This window comes from Styela clava, chromosome 4, assembly GCF_964204865.1.
Source record: "Styela clava chromosome 4, kaStyClav1.hap1.2, whole genome shotgun sequence".
Taxonomy (NCBI): Eukaryota; Metazoa; Chordata; class Ascidiacea; order Stolidobranchia; family Styelidae; genus Styela; species Styela clava.
The window spans coordinates 9,100,670-9,119,888 of record NC_135253.1 but is presented as its reverse complement, the minus strand read 5'-3'; the positions used below and the strand labels follow the sequence as shown (position 1 = coordinate 9,119,888).

Genomic DNA, 19,219 nt, shown 5'->3' with positions numbered 1-19,219 from the left:
GTATTCGGTGGAAAAAATAATGATAACATAATCTCGAATTGGATAATATAATGCCTTTAATCAAAACGTAATAGAAGCAAAAAAAAATAATATATACTTACACATCCCGTACTGAAATAGCTCAGATACACTCCTTGATATTCCATTTTTTGCCATTGCGAGCTCTATGAAATGATGATCACAGTTGCACGCGCTTGAATATTGAATATCTTCTATTGCTCCTGTTTATAGGAATGATTCCCGACTGCTCGCAATAATTGTTTATAATATTTAATGATACAAAATCCCTTTTCATTTCTTCTTCTTTCCTTTTGTGAGTTGATTTTCTACCATACGAAGATATTTTTTAATTTCTGGATCTGTAAGATGAAAGGAAAGAAACATTTCAGGAAATCTAACGCTATTGGAAGGTAAATATTATTTACCAACTTTTCACATTTGTTAGTGATGCCAACGCACTCGACATGCTATATCTGTATATCATATCAAACCGAATATGTTTTTGACTTACCGAAACATGTTTAGGTCCGTATCGGATAATAATTTTCCCATTATAATACAGGGTGACCCCAAAAACGGAACTCGTAAATTTGTCATTAACTGTACAAAAATAAAATAAATTCATTGGATTAAACTTGTTTGTGCACGATTGTACCCGAAGTTTCAGAAATTTCTGAATAGATTCACCCTGTATATAACCGAATATAGCGTGTTTACTTTCACATATTTTATGCCAAATAGTGATTGCTGTACGTACGAGACGCAATAGATAAGGTCCTAGAAATGTACATTATTCGTCTTTTCATACAATATCAAAATTTACCCATTGGTTCCGTTGACAAATCTTTTGCGTTTTGCATGTAGAATCTGCACAGTTCGTATTCTCGTAAATAATAACATGCCATCCCGCATTTGACTAATGCAGGGACGTAATCTTCTCGAAAGTCAAGAATTCGCATACAGTAGCTTTTAATTCTTCGATAAGGAACTCGCTCTTTGTGCTGTAGGCATCCTATGAGGAACACAGTAAAAATGGTGAAATGCACCACAGTTTATATATATATATATATATATACCAGGATGGTCCAAACCCAGGCCCGCGGGCCACATGTGGCCCGCCGCTTCATTATCTGTGGCCCGCGTCACATTCGGAGAGTAACCAATAAATCGCATTTTGTGTTGTTTCGTAATCAAATTAATCAGAAAAATCTTTTGACATATTGTTGCATCACTAATGTCACTGAATGGACTAGTGTTATGGCTAGCTGAGGCAAATAGCGAAGTTAAATGATGTGCTTGGCAGTCAAAATTATTATCTGGATATCTATCTTTTTGGTCGGGAATATATGCTAACAATAGAGGCATCTTAGAAAACTAAAAATAGACAACCTTGGACCAGGACCACCCTGATATATACTCTTGCACCATTGAATTTTCGTATTTATCCAGCCACACTTAAATTTTGTCGAGATAATTCATCAACAAATTAAGCACACTACATCTTGTTGTAGGCTACTACGTGACGGTAATGGAGTAAGTGTACATCAGCTTAAAATGTTCAGCATGTTCAGCTTAAAACGTAAATTGCAATATTCAGTTTGGAATTCTCCCAAAAAACATGGAAAGTGAGATAGCATCGAAATTACAACCTTTCGATGGGTTATTAAAAAAGTAAGCAACATCTGTTAAATGGCAAATACCTAGTTGGGACGATACACCAATTCAGTTTTCTCTTAATATTTCATCTTTATCTTTTTGCCAGGTGCAAGATTTCGTGTCAAGGGGCGAGATGGGAATTCCACCATGACGCACTCAAATTGTCTTACATATATTTTCCGTATAATATAATATTGTTGTGTATACTGGGGACATATTGGAACCTATATTCCGCTTTGTAACAAACTAATAATCCCATAACATATCGTTCTACAATCGTGCGTCAATATGGAAAATGGTTTCATAAGTGATCGTAAACATCAACGAATTCAATTTATAAATCTGTTTCCACCAATAAAATATTCTCTAGACCGTCGGGAGTCAGTTTACATAGTATGCGACCGCGCACAAAGGGATAGGTCGGGTGGGAGTTCTACCTTTTGTATTGGATCTGTTGCTATTAAATAAAACAATAGCACAAACTTAATCGACCATAAAGATACTCTTTTTGTAATAGGATATATGGACGCGTCTTATTGCCATGATATTTTTAGACATTGTCGTGCTGCCATGCTCAACTATACTTGTTACTGTCTATTTAAAATTTCATAACAAAGCAAACGTTTCCAGGACAAATTATTAAAAATTTAGAAAAATATTATAATTAAACAATCTATTTTCAATGCTAAATGAGGTATCATGGCGCGCACAAAAAGGCGAAAAGACGTATGTATTTGTGTCATTTCTTTGGAGATTCAAACCCAGATATTCATATATATTAGTGCAATTCGGCAAGTCAAATATGAGTGAGTTGGTAATGAAGAATAATGCGGAGTGATACCTGAATAATGAGCGACAAATTAGTTGAAAGGGCAGACAGGCATAATATTATTGAAATTAAGGAGTGTGATAAAGATATATTCTACCCTACCAGCAAGTCCCAAATAGCAATCTATTTCTACTCCTTCTTTGATTTCTTTTAATTCTGAAGGCATAACACGTAGCGGTAATTTATCTTTATCCATGTCTTCAAAGTCCAAACTCCACAAAACACCTTCATCTGGATCCAATCCTGTGAGTGGTGATTGAAATTAGTACAGAATCCATGAACTATGTTTGCACGCATTTCATTTAAAAACATATATTTCGGATCTTCCTTTGCGTGAAATTTTGACAGTGATTTTACAGTGACGACATGAATTTCATGTCGTTCGTTTTCAAACAATCGACATTGAGAATGATTGCACAGTATGCCCGAGAACTTGAAATTTTTTTACAACCATACAACTTGCCAAACCAGACAAGCAACACACCGCTTCATCCACTTATATTTAAACAAATATCATCTTTCTGTTTCTCGAACAAATATCATCTTTCTCGTTTCCCGCATTATTCTTCATATAACTTTTTTATGTTTCACTTTGAAAGGTCGATTTTGAAGTCATTGTAGTATTTTAGAAAACACCAATAACTGCGTCTGGTTCAGTCGTCCCAATACAGTAGCGATTTTGGGATACTTTTTTATAACAACCCGTTGCATAACTTTTTATTCCGAAATCGAATTCCAGATATGCCAAATAAAAGGTGGTCTTGTGAAAAATCACATCAATGACCACCTGAAACCATCCCAAGAAATTGCAGATTCCCCAAAAGTTATTGGTTGTATTATATATTAAAGAAATTACCTTTAATATGCAGCAAAGCAAGATGAAAAAATCGTGTTGCCTGTTTCAAATTTTTGTTTTGCATTTCTTCTAGGGCTCGATTTTTATGATCTATTGCGATCCCCACTTTGTTCTTCATATCCTGAATGAAGAAAATATTTTGTAAATTTCGTTTTTTGCGATTCCAAATTCGAACAGTTCTCTCAGATTTTTTCCCTCATTCTGGAATAGGGTTGTCATAAAAATAACATCCCATATACATGCTATTTTCGGTCACGGGGAAATGTCGCTCCATTGGTGCATAACACTATAACAACTGTTTTAATTGACCAGGGTTCTGTCATTTGGCTCCATAATGAGGGCAGTCACATCAGTAGTTCTTAAACTTTTTCGAGCGCGACCCAAATCTGAGTTTTATGAATACTCGCGACCCAATCCTAAATAACGCAAAATGTGTTTTTAATGTTAGTACAGTTTGACTCAAATACAGACAACTATTTATTAGAAACAGTCCATTGACTCAGTGAGATTGATGAAACTGAAATTTCCTTTTCATTATATCTTCAATACACAGCTCTATTTTACTTAACGCAAAACGCAAGTTGTCACGGGTATCGATGCAATTGCGAGCTTAGTTTTGATAACCGTCAGTGCCAAATATCCTCGCTCGCACAAGTGCCTTGTCGCGAATTGTAGCAGAAAAGGCGTCCGCTGTCTGTCGCAAACACGACATCCTAGCTGGCCTTCGGTATCTCTCGCAATATACAACTTTTTACTCATCAAATGTGCACACACTGCTTCGTTCGCAGTAAATGGTGCCTCGAGATGAAGTCACATTTTCTCTAGATATTGAATAATCCAATGTCGAGAAGCGAGCCTTTTCATTGCGTCGTCTATTACAATTTACATTACCAAAAAGACACCCATTTTTGGTTATTTTAATCCACTAAGACGACATTCCACGCGGTCAACACAACGACAAGCGACGTGCATGGTTACCGATACCATGAAAATAATACACGTGACTGGCATATCAGAATTGTGATGTAACAATGAGCTCAAGACAGTTCTTCCCGTGAATGAAATTTTATATTTCATTATTTTTAAATACATTAGAGTTAGAAGCTAAATTGAAACATTGGGAAAGCTGAAAATTCGTCCCTCTCCTCTTAGATTGACGACCTTGTCGCGACCCCTTTTTAAACCTTCCGCGACCCATGTTTGGGTCGCGACCCATACTTTAAGAACCACTGAGTCACATATTTGTTTGGTCCGTAGTGTGAGGATGGTCTACCTCCAAATGACGCCTACCCAGGTGCAGTCTGAAGCTAGGATTTGTATAAATGGAGTGTTTATCGCAGAATCAAATGTATATGAACAAGTGACGTTCATTAGGAATGGAAAATGCAGTGTTATTTATACTTGAATCTAGTAATACTAGTTTGAGGTAGATCTAGCGCTATAGTGTGGTATAACTATAGACCTCGCGCTAATTTATAGCACCATACGGTGTTAATTTCTGACCACCTATGAACGTGTTGAAAATAAGATATATATATATTAAGTTGGTAGGTAAGTAAGACGCAATACAAACTGTTACTTACTTGAATGAAGTTAATCTTTGGCTTCTTATGTACTTGGCCATGATCAGGCTTGTTTGTTATCACTGCTGTTCTCACGCGAAATTCGCGCTTAACGATGTCAAATAAACCGATACTTTTAGGGTCGATTTCTTCTCCAGAAGTTGCGAGTAATGTATCGTCATCATCATCGCTGTCTTGATATATAGTGTCTGCTCCAAAAACACTTTTTGTATCGATATAGTCTTTCGATCCCAGTATATTGCCTTCTAGTTCTGTGAAGGATTCTTTTATTGATGCCATATTATTTGTAGTGCCGTAGGACACACTACTTGGAGTAGGACTACCTGATGATACTAAGCTTGGGGTAGGCATTTCACAATTGTTTAGTTCAGACTGTTGCAAAATGTCTTCGACTAAGCGCCTCGCACCATTTCATCAAACTGATATATTCGCTCAACTTCTTCGGATTAAATATACAACTCGTGAAACAAAAAACGCACAGCGGCGTATTGTTCCGTACGCTCTTCAGCGCTATTGCTTCGCTACATAGTGGTGTATTATTCCACACTGAAGGGTCATTCAGGCTGATACTCAGTTAATATCACGCTGGATTCATTATCGGTTTCGCTTTGAGTGAAGTCAAGATCGCATAGTTTGGTTTGACATTTCTAGCAAATGTATACCAGCCCGTTAGTTGTACATGTTAAGAAACTAATATCCGTTGATTAAACCCGTAGTAGTATAGCAGTGGTTCCCAAACTCTTTTGACTATCGCCCCCACTACAGTAGTTTATACAACTTCATCGCCCCCCCTGCACTACAAATAAATGTAAAGTCAGAAACGAATATATTACAGACCAAATAAGCAGACAAATCATAGTTCATAGTGTATTTTAATAAGATGGGTGAGCTTGGTGTTCTTCAGCGAGTTTTTTTTGTTATATCTAAAATTACCCCGTTTACTGATGAAAAGGCGATTTCGTTGTTTTGATAGCAATAGTAGCACGGTTGAAAACCCCCTTTTCACCATATAATAGGTCGGAAATGAAAGAATCCGGGGTTCTACCTCCTCAAAAACCGCCGTGTACTCTTGCCTTATAGCATTTCACTTCCTAAATTCACCCCATTTCACATTAAAATCAAAGTTAATTTTCCCAAACTTATAATAATGATTTTCGTACATCTAATTCATTACTACAGTCTGATGACCTGCAATAAAATACTTCGGTAAAATTCATCCCCGATTCCTCCTCCTACCACAATCTCCAGTCCACAGAATTAATCAGCCATTCGTTTTTGGATTCATGGACTCGGATGTGGAAGAAGACGTGACCGACTATCGGCTACGGCCCAGGGGTCGGCAAATTTTATGTCGCTCGCGGGACAAAATTTAGGGTTGCTAGTCTTTTGCGGGTCGCTTATATTTATTTAAAGTTAAAAACGGAACAGTGCGCAAAAACTGCGACAATTCGTGAATTCAACTCAGTCGTCTTATTAGAAAATTATTACAATGTGACACTTTCTTGTTGCTGCATCACGCTTGATAGCTTTACGACGCCAAGATTGGAACATTTTCTAAAAAGGTATCACTAATCCTAGTTCTTCGCTTGTTCTTTGTAATGTACATTTTCGGAAATAATTGCTCGCACAAATATGTACTTTCAAACATCGAAATGAATATTTTCGCATGGTTTGTGAAATTTTGATAAAGATATTCTTTGAGAAGATGTATGCGATGAATCATAATGATGGTTTGAAACACATACCCCATTTTCAGGGGCGTAGCCAGCCCAAAATTTTGGGGGGGGGCCAAATTTGAAAATTTTAGAAATTATATTGGGTTCAAAACACCCGTTGTTCAAGCGCAAAACAACAACAGTTGGTCAACAAGCAAACTGATTCAATTACTCAGCTGGATTTTTGTGAATACAAAATCCATTAATAAACAATTTTTTATTTGAAACAACAAATATTAACAACGCAATTTGAATAAGTAAAATACATCGCCCCGATTAAAAGTCCATCCTCCGCTTCCCTCTAACTATGCTCGACACAACTCGATTAATTTTCTCCTCGGTGACTATTTCACGGTGACAGTGAAGCACACACAAATCAGAAAGGCGATTGGACGTCATTGATGAGCGCAGCCATGTCTTTACCCGTTTCATGCAGGAAAAAGACCGCTCAGCCTCAACGGTGGTTGCTAGTAGCGTCATAACGATCTGTATTGCGGTGTACACGCTTGGATAATCTCGAGCGCTCAGAAGAAGCCCCTCCAAACATTCGTCGTTAACGTCGGAACTTAAAGAAGTTCTCCACAGTCTCACTTCATTCTGGAGGTTATCCAATAAATACAGACGCTCTACCTCATCCACGTGAACTGGTTTGTTCGGTGGAAGAATTGATAGCAATGAAAAAAATGATGGGTTGTCAATGAAGCGTTCCCGAATAGAGCAGCTCAAGCCGTCGACGTATGGGAGATATACGGAACGTTTAAAATACTGGGATGCTGAATCAGCACAGACATTGTCGCGATACACTTGTACTTCGACTACTTCGGGTATTGTCAACTCTTTCAAGCCAGCTATTTCACAAGCTTCTTTGTAAATATTCAATGCGATTTCAGAGTCATTGCGTTCTTCAGCGATAACGCTCTGAAGAGAGGATGTGAGGTTCTTTACTGACGGCACACTGACTCCGACCGCCTGAAGTGCGCGCTAGTGGCTCCATTAGTGCCGAATATCGACCAATCAAACATACTGCGTAGATAACCGACGACTTTTCTAGAGCAGATTTCAGAGAAAAAGCCTTCGCCCGCGTCTCACTGTTAGCATCTCTCGCCAAAGAATCAAGAGCCTCAAGTACTCGTTTGAAGTTGCATTTGAAGATTCGGATGCTCTTGTACTTCTCAGACCATCTGGTGGGGCAGAACAAAGGGATGTTAATTCCTAAACCCGCGCGCCTTTTAGGGCTCTCCCTGAAAAAACGAATAGTCTCACGAATGATATCACAGGTGCTTCTGATGATTGCAACTTTACTTTGGTCATTTATGACCAAATTCGAACAATGAGAAGCGCAGTGCACAAATATTGCGCGCGGGTATTTATCACGAATGCGTTTTTGCACACCGCTGACGTGACCTGCCATTGTCGTTGCACCATCATAGCCTTGCCCCACAAGTTTTTGCAAATCCACTCCTATACCAGAGAGGTGGGTCAAAATATTTGAGGAAATTGATTCGGCAGAAACAGAATCCATTTCCACTAATCCTGTGAAGCACTCGCACACTTCACCACCTTTCACATACCTCAAAACGATGCTTAGTTGTTCTTTCCCAGAAATATCACATGATTCGTCGGCTATTACGGACACAAACGATTTATTAGCCTCCATAACGATATCTTGCACTATCATGTTGCTTGCTACCTTGAGAATTTCATTTTGTATCATCGGGCTTGTATACTTAGCGTTTCCGGCCATTCGAGCGAAATGCCTTTTCAAATCTTCATCCCCCGCGTCGATACGAAATAGAAGAAGGCTCACAAAATTTCCACTATCCCCGGAATGTCCGCGCAAGGGTATGTTACCCGAAGCACAGAACATGACAGTCTTGACAATGGAAGTCATTATTCGTCTGTTTTCTTTTGTTTGCGTAGCATGTTGGGCCTCCATGTTTACACGCACATTTTGACCAGTTTCCATGCTTTTGACAAAATTTTTCGCAGCTATATTTGATTCTCGGTGGTAATTTGTGTCTCGATGGGCTACAGCCTTTTCCATAAATTTTTTGTAGTCAATGCATGGTCTTGTAACAAAGGCAGTGTCCCATGCTTCAAACGTGCTTGCATGACTATGCATATCTTACACAAACCACCCCCATCAGAGAGTTGGGTGTGAACTAACCAACTGCAAAATCTGTTATCGTCAAGCCATTTTTTGAGAAATTTACGACGACTTTGTCTAACAGTATCCAGAATCGTTTTTCGGACCATCCGAAGTTAGAAGCCTGTATCTCTCCGCATCGGTAAGCTGTGTATGTTTCTTAAGAATGAATCCAAGATCGTTTGTTTTCCCTTCGTTGATTATTAGTTCATCTTCGGGAATAGAAGTGATAGACGTAACTGACGTAACCGGTGCATCCACAGCCTGAGAAGCGCTTATTGATGTATTTGAGGAAAGCGAGTCTTTATATCGCCCACTTTGGGAATCACTGAGAGGACTTGCACGGGTAACGTGACTTTGTTTACTGGACGGCAAAAAAAACAAAAACGTCCATTTGGCTCCTGTCAGTTTCAAGTCGGATTATACGTTTCCGTTTTGTTTGGTTGTTGAAAATGGTTATTTCGTATTGTTCAGTTGGTTGTACGTAAAGTATAAACAACGAAATGGATCTTCAGTTATATTCCACTGTTTTCAAAAGATCCGGAACGTCGCGCAATGTGGATATCATCTATTGGCAGGACTGCTTGGTGTCAAGTGTCAAGAAGTCATCTCGCTTGTGTTTTACTGTTTGCGGACAGCACTTTGTTGATGATGAGTGATAATGTGCCGTTATCAATTTCTTCAAATATTCATAAGCTCCCTCATTTCAGTGGAAAGCAGATGACAAACTACTGGTATTGGTAGGCCTACTTGCAGACTTGACTTGTATAAGGAATTAATCATCAATTTCTTTTCAGGAAAAAGGAAAGATAACCCATTATCAGCTGCTTATGTCCCATCAATATTTGAATTTTCGCCATCCCCAGAGAGGAAAAGATATGCGTTGCAATATCACTTTGCAGTTGTGAGCATAAACATTTAATGTGTGTTTCGACTAGACCAGGGATGGGCAACCTTTTTCGACTCGCGTGCCAAAATCGGCTAAATTTAACGACAAAATTCTTCCGTGTGCCAACCAAAATTAAAAACAATGTTTTGCTGCTTTAATTAAAGAAAAAATACAAAATAATAAACCTTTTAAACATGTATAGACAGATTCACTATTAGGAAGAATATCAGTCGGCAAATATACTTTATTACTTTTCTTATTCTATATTAGTGAGACTGATTAGTCCCGTATTAAGAGTAGCCCGAAAGATGAAACCAGTAGTTCGTGTATTTTGTAAGTTACAAAATATAAACCCAATGTAAAATCTCTATCAGCGGTAATGCAGCAGCAGAAGTCTCACTGATATAGAATAAGAAAAGTAATAAAATCTATTTGCCGGACTGATATTTCGTATTATAACTGAGGTTCATAAATGAGAACAGAGATTCAGAAGCATGTGTAGATGAAAACGTGAAGAGTAATGCAGTTGCAAAGTTTTTGATACACGAAATTTTTTTTGGAATGGCACCCCAATCACGCAGTAGTTCGTTTCCTGCGCTTCTCTCTTGCATTCCCTTCCCTAATCGCTTATATTTCTAAATTCATTTATAAACGTAAGTAAACAAGTAATTCTAACTATCATGAGCTGTACAACTTCATAAATCAAGCAGAAATGAAGAAAAAGGATGACACATACAAACTATATTTCGAAGAATGTATCCAAATGATTGCTGCGCTCTTCGCGACAGCTCACTCATTTGGTATGTCATAATATATTTCTTTGTAGCCATATGTCATGGAAGAACAAAAAGGTTTAATAAATAAATGACAGATTGTGAACAAACAATAATGAATAATCGAACACCTAGTTTCATCAGATATATAATTTAGAGTCTTGAAACTTTTTTTCTGGAAGAGAATGATCTTGTTTCCAAGGCCTCGCTCGCGTGCCCTGGGTTTGGGTTTTGGGTTAAATGAGTTTGCGTGCCAAGTTCGGCGCGATTGCCAGGGGTTGTCCACCCCTGGACTAGACCTACCACACTTTAAAAGAAGCCGCCTATACCCATTATCCCTAGAACCATAACACTGTAAAATATTTGATAGAAATTACCCCTAAGGCATCATATCTTCCATTTGAAAGGGCTGTGCTTTTAGATATCTTGATGTTAGTGACTCCAACTGACCCATGCATGCCACACTGAAAAATCTCTTGTGTACCGATAAAATTAAGAAGTTGGAGCCTTCAGACCTTGAAAACAGTCGAATCTGAGCACAATGGATTCATGTGAAACACGTAATATGCATTTATAAGCAAAAATATCCCATCCTGAGCAGCACCGATCTACAACCTCCTGCCTATGGAATCAAAACATTAGACAAATTGGTGTACTGTGCGCATTCACAAATCTTTGCGAATCAAGTGTGCCTTTTGACTGAGGAAAATTTAGCATCGAAATGGTCAATCTCAATATAAACCTGGTATCTGCAGATAAAACCAATTGTTTTTTAAAAATATTTATGAATATAAAAAACTTATAACGGCACATTATCACTCACCTTCAACGAAGTGCTGTCCGCAAACAGTGAAACAAAAGCGCGATGACTTCTGGACTTGACACCAAGCAGTCCTGCCAATAGGTGATATCCACGTTCCGGATATTTTGATAACAGTGGAATATAACTGAAGATCCATTTCGTTGTCTATATACTATACGTACAGCCAACGGAACAATACGAAATAACCATTTTCAACAGCCAAACAAAACGGTAACGTATAATCCGACTTGCAACTTACAGGAGCCATGGACGTTTATGGAAATGGACGTTACAGGAAATGGACGTTTTTGTTTTTTTGCCGTCCAGTAAACAAAGCCACGTGACCCGTGCAAGTCCTCTATATATATATTTACGATTAAACTCGTTTGAAATTACCGAGAAGCGCCACGGCTTCGATCATTTCTAAATCTCCCAAGTCCTTACAATATGCACTATGCCTAGAATATGTATCCGAATGAAAAATTTCAACAACCATATCTTGACATCTTGCTAATTAGACATTTTACGGACGAAAAACAAGGAGGTCGATACTCGGGAAAACATATCAACAAATGAAAAAACTCTCTATTGATTGATTATATAATATTTAGATTATATTTTGGAAAAAAATACTCAATTACTCGTGAATGTTTAAGTACAAGAAGTTTTTAACAGGTCATCCTAACTATTTCGTTGTTATTTTTTAATCCAACTATTTGGCAATTATAATCCTTTCTATTTTATGTGATATTAATCAGTGGGTCCCCAGCGCGGCTCAACAGTCTGAAAACATTCATAAAGTGTACAAAATAAATAAAAAGCCCTCAATAATTCCCAGGGAACCGGTGGGCTCCGCACCCTCACTCGCAGCCCCAGGGCGATGCTCGACAAATTTCCAGTTTCCTCCTCTGTTTCACATTCGATGGGGTGTATAACAGCGGTTCTTAAATTTTCATGATTTGTGATCCCTCCGCGTCTTATAATAAAAAGCCAACAAATGAATGCAAAAGAATGAAGGTAATACAGTCAAACAATTCGACTACATTTGCAGTCAATTTACTTTAAATTAATGTGGCCCGGTAGGCCCCCTTTCTCGTGGCCTCCAAAGGACGCACCGTGGCGCCCCGTTTGAAAATCGCTTGCATATAATAATGTGTAACTTGTAGCTCGTTATATATAAATGTATTGTTTGACGGGTAGATACAGTTCATTGCATACAACTGTGCGGTCCTTGAAGTTTTGTATCGCCGCAGTAGTCATTTTGAACAGCTTCAACTTGATATGGGAATTTGCGAGAAATATTGATATGGGAATTTGCGAAATTAAGCTCACGTGCGGACTCACTAATAAGTTAGAAAAATTCACCTCAAAGAAGTCTCACAAAGAACTATTGAAACTTAGTGCGGTCACGTCATAGGAACCAAGATATTTCTGTCAGCACTAGATTCGACCCAAATACGATATTGGCAGATAATCTAACATAACAGAAATTCTTGTGAAACGACATTGGACGTAAAAACTATTACTCTAAAAAACTATTTTTAACTAGTACCACACACTTACTCGAAGATTTCGTTCACTCATGGGCTCAGTTTTGATTTTAGTAGTACAGACGCTGCACATCTGTCTAACAAAATTGATACTACTACCGTGTTTCGCCGAAAATAAGATCTACCCTGAATATAAGATCTAGCTTGAATTTTAAAAATGATTTTAACATAAGCCCTCCCCTAAAATAAGACCTATTCAATAACACGATTTTTTTTGACCTAGTCGATGGCATGAAATCTCTCCTACACGTTTTAAATGATTGATAATTATTATTATTATGTTTTGCAGTTATTTTGAATAAAAACGTGTTATTTATAAGTAAATGGATATCGGTCTTCACATTTTGTATATTTGAAAATCTCGTACTTCTCTACTCCGTAATTTTGTTTTTGATAAATGAGAATATAAGAAAGACATCCCCCTAAGGCCTAATGTTATTTTTAGGAAGAAAATTGAAATGAGACCCAGTTTTATTTTCGGGGAAACACGGCAGTTCTAGAAATTTGAACGAGACGCGAAAATTTCTGAAGATGAAGCATATCGCAGCCAAACATTACGATTAATGTTCCGTATATATTTGAATCTATTACAGTTATTACTCGATTTTAATCGGTAAGTATGTTGATAGGTATTTGTCTGTATGTCTGTTAGATGCATGCGATATCTCACGAAAGCAAGATTGAATCTGCTCCAGATTTCGCATGTGCATTCGTCTTATCTCGGACCAGAAGCCTATTGATTTTGGGCGAATTATGTCGTATAATTAGCGAGTTATTAATTAATTAGTGATGATGTCGCAGTGTCACTATGGAGTAAGAGCGCTGTTTTGGGAATCCCCTAACTTTCGATCGATACGTCTTCGGTCTCTGACCGATATTCTAGTATTTTTATTTAACAATTAACCTTTCAAACAGAGTTTGATAAAGCTTGATGCTGGAAAATACATTTTTATTAAATTTACAACGCTGGGACTAAATATCGTGGCAACTGTTTATACACGGACTGGCGTGGAATTCTGATTATATGTATATTTATGGCTATGGCATCTTTATTTATCGATATGTTCTCCCAGTTGGCTTCGATTCAAAGTGGCAATCATGGATCGTTTGGAAGGGCTGGCAGAGCGCATTTCAGGAAAATAAACAAATCTATGTATCACATCTTCGTATACTACATCACTCGAAAAATGTTTTACTCTATTTTTTTTTATTCAATTCTGTAAAATACAGCGCGGGCCACTCGAAATGCTTCCACGGGCCACATATGGCCCACGGGTTGGACGACCCTGATTCAGTGGTTATGACAAGTTGTACTGTGACGTAACGCGCAAAATGGCAAAAACATGCCCGTCTCGTTTCAGGTGAACAGTAAGGGGCGAGAGTGATAAAAGACAAGAACTGGTTGCGCTATAAACGCCGTTTAGCGAATACAAAAGTTAATTGTTGCTATAATTCAAAACTGCTTTCGTACCACTCGAAATGCTCCCGTGTATCACTAGTGGTGCGCGTAACTCAGATTGAGAACAGCTGCTCCAAGACATGGATTGATGACTTGTTGGGACAACATTCCCGAAGAAGCCATACGTGCCTCGTGCAGTCAGCTTCCAATCAGATCGACGCGGCGTGCAGTGAAGGCAAAGGGAGGATATTTCGAAAAATACTAATGAATTATATCATTTATCTCTATGATGCTATTTTCTGCAAAAAAAATTTTTGTTTCCCACATTTAGCCTATATTGTAGATATTTTAATGAACATTTGTCGACACTTGGTATGATCACCCTGTATATGTCTCGAGGTCAGACCCATCCCATTCCCATTTAAATTTCTGGTCTACTCCTGGTTTTCTATGGTGGTTGTGTGTTGATACACCGCTCATTTGAGGAGTAGTGCATTGCACCACCAAGGTGCATAAAATGCCATCCGATAATTGTTCCCAAGAAGGCGCAATAAATATGAACAAAAATTAAGAAATCATGATTCGGATATTACACAGAAAAACGCAGCAACAATAATATATGTAAGAAGGTATTTAACGATTTCAAAATATAAGTTCAAGTTTTGTGATGCAAAATTCATTGAAGCCACTGCTACCACACGACTAATTCAGGTCCAAATATTGACGGAAGCAATACACTAAAACTACCACATGAAGAGAATGGTAAGATCACAAAAATTGTGACCCACAGACCCCAATAATTTGGTCAAAGAAAAGCAGAGGCCCTCAACTAGAGGTATAAGATCATTAAACAAAAGGAACCTCTGAAGCTAGCGAAATACAGTACCTACAAAAGATTTATTTTAAACCTGCGATGCTTACGATGTGATTAACTGCTGATGTTTGATGTCTAGTTTTACCAAGTCTAATTCGGCACACATTCTTCAACTTCGCCTTCAGTGGAACAATATTCAATTAGATATCTGATATAGAGTTATTTATTTAAATAATGACATCGAAAATTATTTTGTCGCAGTAATTGCTCTTTTATTTTGGATCTGAAAAATGCCAGACTGCTCCACCTAACTAATTTTCCATAAGTTTAGAAAAAAGTATAAAAGAAATATATATAATGCATGAGGTCTAAAGCATTTGTACTGTAGTATACAGCAAACATCCACAAAGAGGCCAAAACAGAATCCAAGGTACCCCAGATTGCAGGTAGCCCTGTAGTTGTCCCAACTTACAACTTTGTGCATATGGAAGCAACTTAAAATAATGAAAACACGAGAAATTAAAAATATGACAATAGTAGTATAAAATTCTAAATATACATTTTGCAGGAAGTTCACGCTTACATTGTTAAAAATCTAGGGCACACAGAATTTACTTTCTCGGAATACGGTCTTTCTGAACAACCCACGGAATAAATGAAAGATTTTGGCAGTATTTGAATGACAAACAGCACCAAATTGCCAGTGAAGAATTATTTCTGCACTACATCTTAGTCTAAGTCAACGCATGATGATAAAAAAATTAAGGTAGGGATTCACATGAACAATTTATGACGGTAATAAATCCGCAAACTAGTAGAATACCTCACTAACTGTGCCATGAATATGATCAAACTTATAAAAAAGGTTATTTCTGGAATAACTTGAGCCAGGCATTTTTCAAGACAGTGGCATCTGATTTATTTGTCATCAAAGATTCAAAGTGCAAAACGGAAATTGGGAACCACTGAAATATACAAGTGCTACAACTAAAAGTTGTTTCAATCCAAATGTGAAAGAGATGAGCAAACAACCTATCAGTTCAAGATTGAAGTCAAAACATATTAGTATATTTTAGACAACTTTTATAATAGGAAAGAATCGAGAGTACATAAATATCAGAAAAAACTCCACATTTATAAATTGAACAAAGAAACATTATGTTGAAATAAAAATACTTTTGGGCATATAGTTGATTATACATAATCAGGACATATTTCAAATTCATTTTTACGAGCAAGATTGTCAATAGAGCTCGAAATATTCGGATCTTGAAAAAAGATTTCATTTTAACCAAATTTCTTATCCAGCAGAAGTTCAAATGAGCCAAGTTTAACTGATGGCGTAAAAGTAAAACTTATGGTAGTAACAATCCACAAGAAAGAGCGATAGTATAACTTAAATTACTATCATTTGATCAGTCACTTTATGCTCTGCCTGCAGAAGAGATAAAGAAAAAGTATAGCCTCCAGAGCAGTGTTCAACCTTTTTTATCCTGGTATACCTTTTACAATTTTTCAAGAACTTTGTATACCTTACCAATACCAATGTTTATTTATTTAAGGCTAAAATAAACTTTAAATTTTGATCACATATTGTATGTACTGCAATATCATCATGAAAAATAATAGGCTAGTATCCGCAAGGTATAAATTTGACTGACGGCCTTAGCATCTACGGGAATAATGTTCAACGTAAATCAAACGAAGTGCATGGCAGCCGAAACCACCAACCTAGGCATGTGGCCGCATTATCTATATAAGTTGTGATGTAACAATGTGCGTTTGCATTGTTGTCTCCGCTTGGAAATATTATATAATCACTTATTGATCTTGATCGATAAGTTCGTTGATAGGTTATGTGTTAGACCAGGGTCGGCCAACCTTTTTGGCCGACGGGCCACATTTAGTTCACCAATGATTGCGCGGGCCACTTAACATGGTAATTATGTTATAGTTTTGCTACACTGATTAAAACTTAAAAGTTAATAAAATTTTAGTGTGAAGTTTGGCACTGTTTTTCGCTAACAAGTTTGTCAATATTCGCTGAGATGGACGATGTAGCAATGCGAAGTGAATTTTCCATAGGACTGTCAGAAATTAGTGATCTCACCGGGGATTTGACATGATTCATCTGTGAAAAAACTTGCCTATACAAGTAAGTGCTGCCAAATAATGAGGTCATTAAAACTGCCATTCTGCCCAAGTGTGTAAGCGACTATTTATGTATCGATATCTTCCAGTTGGTTTCGATTCCAAATGGCACTCATGGCCCGTTTGGAAGGGCTAGCAGAGCGCATTTCAGGAAAATGAACAAATTGTTTGTATCAAAACTTCATATTGACTACATCACTCGAAAAATATAAGTTTTACTTAATTTTTTATTATTCAATTCCGAAAATACAGCGCGGGCCACACAAAACTCCTCAACGGGCCACATGTGGCCCGCGGGCCACGGGTCGGACGACCCTGTGTTAGAGACTTTAATATGTAAACCGATATCTCACGAAATCGAGGTTGAATCTACTCTAAATTTTGCATGTGTATTCATCTTACGTCGTACCAGAAGCCTATTGTTTTTGGATAAATTATGTCATATAATTAGCGAGTTATTAATTAATTAGGGATGAAGAGATCTAGATTTTTGCAAAGCGAGAGAATGTGTATGGCCTAGATTTTTGAGGCGAGAGCGCGCATGTGCTGAGTGTGTGTGCGATGCGCAAGTTTCCATCGAGAAAGTTTCAATGCTATCGAGTCAGAGCGAAGGATACACGCCGCTAGATCGATAAGTCGGCTGTCTCTGATCGCTATCTCGTTTAGTATATTAGAGTTTAGAATCCCTGACGTAGGCTGTATACCCTCCATCAGTTGTATACCCAATTTAAGGTCTGATATACACTCGATATCGTATACCCGGTTGAAAAACACTGCTCCAGAGTACGCTCTAGAAAATGGAGCTATACATAACAGTAAAACCAAAAATTCCATAAAATAACATAATTAAAATATAAAATACATTAAAGTATAACATTCCTTGTGTATATACTGCATTTTTATGGTACCTTTACACACAAAATAATGGCAAATTGTGGCCAGGTAATAAGACAGACAGGGTAATGGATGGAATAAAATTGGGCGAAAACTCCCGCGGAATTTACATAATTATCCAATTCAACTTTTTGATCTTTTTTGTATTGCCACCCTGAAAATATCATTATGCCATTAACATATTTATGCAGACAAAATATTCTCCAGGTGAAGAAGGAATTCTATTCTATGTGCAAGTCTGGGTCAGGTAATATTTGGCAGAATATAGGAGGATTTACATGCGTGGTACAGCAGCAATTAGCCATTTTGTTGGTCAAAAAAAGGGATTTTATATAAATATCAAAACACAAACACTATTAGCATCCCTAACTTCTTTTGCGTTAAACTTGTGCTAAATCATACTGTGCTAGTTTGGATGTACAGTGACAGATTTCAATTCTTGAAAAAAACCATTCAGTTCTAAAGGATCTGGGTCTACCACATCATTTTTGGTTAAACACCAGTTATTTCCAGTGGTATCTTCCCAGCAATCTTGTATAGAAAGCTCAGAAATACTGTTTACAACTGACTTGGGTGAGGTAAAATTTGGTTTCTGTTCAATTGATAAATCGTCTTGATTTGCGAATGTCAGATGGGGCAGGCTACGACTCCTTTGTGTTCTATATTGTTCGAAAGCTAAGTGATTTGAAGATTTAGACTTTGCATACAGATATTGAGATGAATGGCCAGCATCACCTGTGCATGCCTCAAGTTCTATAAAATCCCCATTTATCTCATTTTTACAGGAACTATCACCTCTGCGTTTTTTCAGTGGAGATGCTCGGGAAGAAACAATATCAACATCAACAGAGCATGCATCCACACCCTCAGCCGACGGTTGCCTCTTTCGTTTAGGGGATGAACAACACTGATCTTGTTTAGATTGTGAATTTTTAATGATATCTGAATGCCTTGATTTACCATAATCATTATCGTCAATATCTAAAAATTCGCTATCTATTTGATCAACGTTCATTTGTAGTGGTATATCCGCAGGAAGTTCTTCATCCCATGAGTTATCGATAGACTCAATGCCAGAACATAATTCATCGGATACTGAATTAATTCCCTTGGATTTTGTTGATATTTGTTCAATTCCCAACTTGGTTTTCAAGCCACTTGT

The 19,219-nt window shown here is 37.5% G+C and overlaps 2 protein-coding genes across 3 annotated transcripts; both read right to left on the bottom strand.

Annotated features, from left to right (window-relative positions):
- Window positions 1-3: 3 nt before the first annotated feature.
- On the bottom strand, window positions 4-5,648 carry LOC120326444 (tetratricopeptide repeat protein 9C-like). Of its 2 annotated transcripts, XM_039392736.2 has the most exons (6): window positions 4,925-5,648; window positions 3,342-3,462; window positions 2,588-2,728; window positions 824-1,012; window positions 512-600; window positions 4-359 (listed from the first exon to the last, which is right to left on the bottom strand). In XM_039392736.2, exons 1-6 carry the CDS (start codon window positions 5,273-5,275, stop codon window positions 327-329), a joined length of 924 nt encoding a protein of 307 aa, XP_039248670.2. In that variant the 5' UTR covers window positions 5,276-5,648; the 3' UTR covers window positions 4-326. The 2 variants fall into 2 exon arrangements, with proteins under 2 accessions (XP_039248670.2, XP_039248671.1); XM_039392737.2 differs by lacking the exon at window positions 512-600 and having other exon boundaries at window positions 7-359; window positions 4,925-5,639.
- Window positions 5,649-7,543: 1,895 nt separating this feature from the next.
- LOC144421962 (zinc finger MYM-type protein 1-like) lies at window positions 7,544-8,761 on the bottom strand. Its single transcript, XM_078111600.1, has one exon. It carries the CDS (start codon window positions 8,759-8,761, stop codon window positions 7,544-7,546), a length of 1,218 nt encoding a protein of 405 aa, XP_077967726.1.
- Window positions 8,762-19,219: the final 10,458 nt, after the last annotated feature.

Bases quoted from the DNA above. Each gene is read 5' to 3' on its own strand.
- LOC120326444 (XM_039392736.2), bottom strand. From the start codon at position 5,275: ATGCCTACCCCAAGCTTAGTATCATCAGGTAGTCCTACTCCAAGTAGT. The intron at 3,463-4,924 runs GTAAGTAACAGT...TTCTTCATTCAG, and splicing joins CAAAGATTAACTTCATTCAA to GATATGAAGAACAAAGTGGG. The intron at 360-511 runs GTAAGTCAAAAA...TTCATCTTACAG, and splicing joins ACGGACCTAAACATGTTTCG to ATCCAGAAATTAAAAAATAT.
- LOC144421962 (XM_078111600.1), bottom strand. From the start codon at position 8,761: ATGCATAGTCATGCAAGCACGTTTGAAGCATGGGACACTGCCTTTGTT.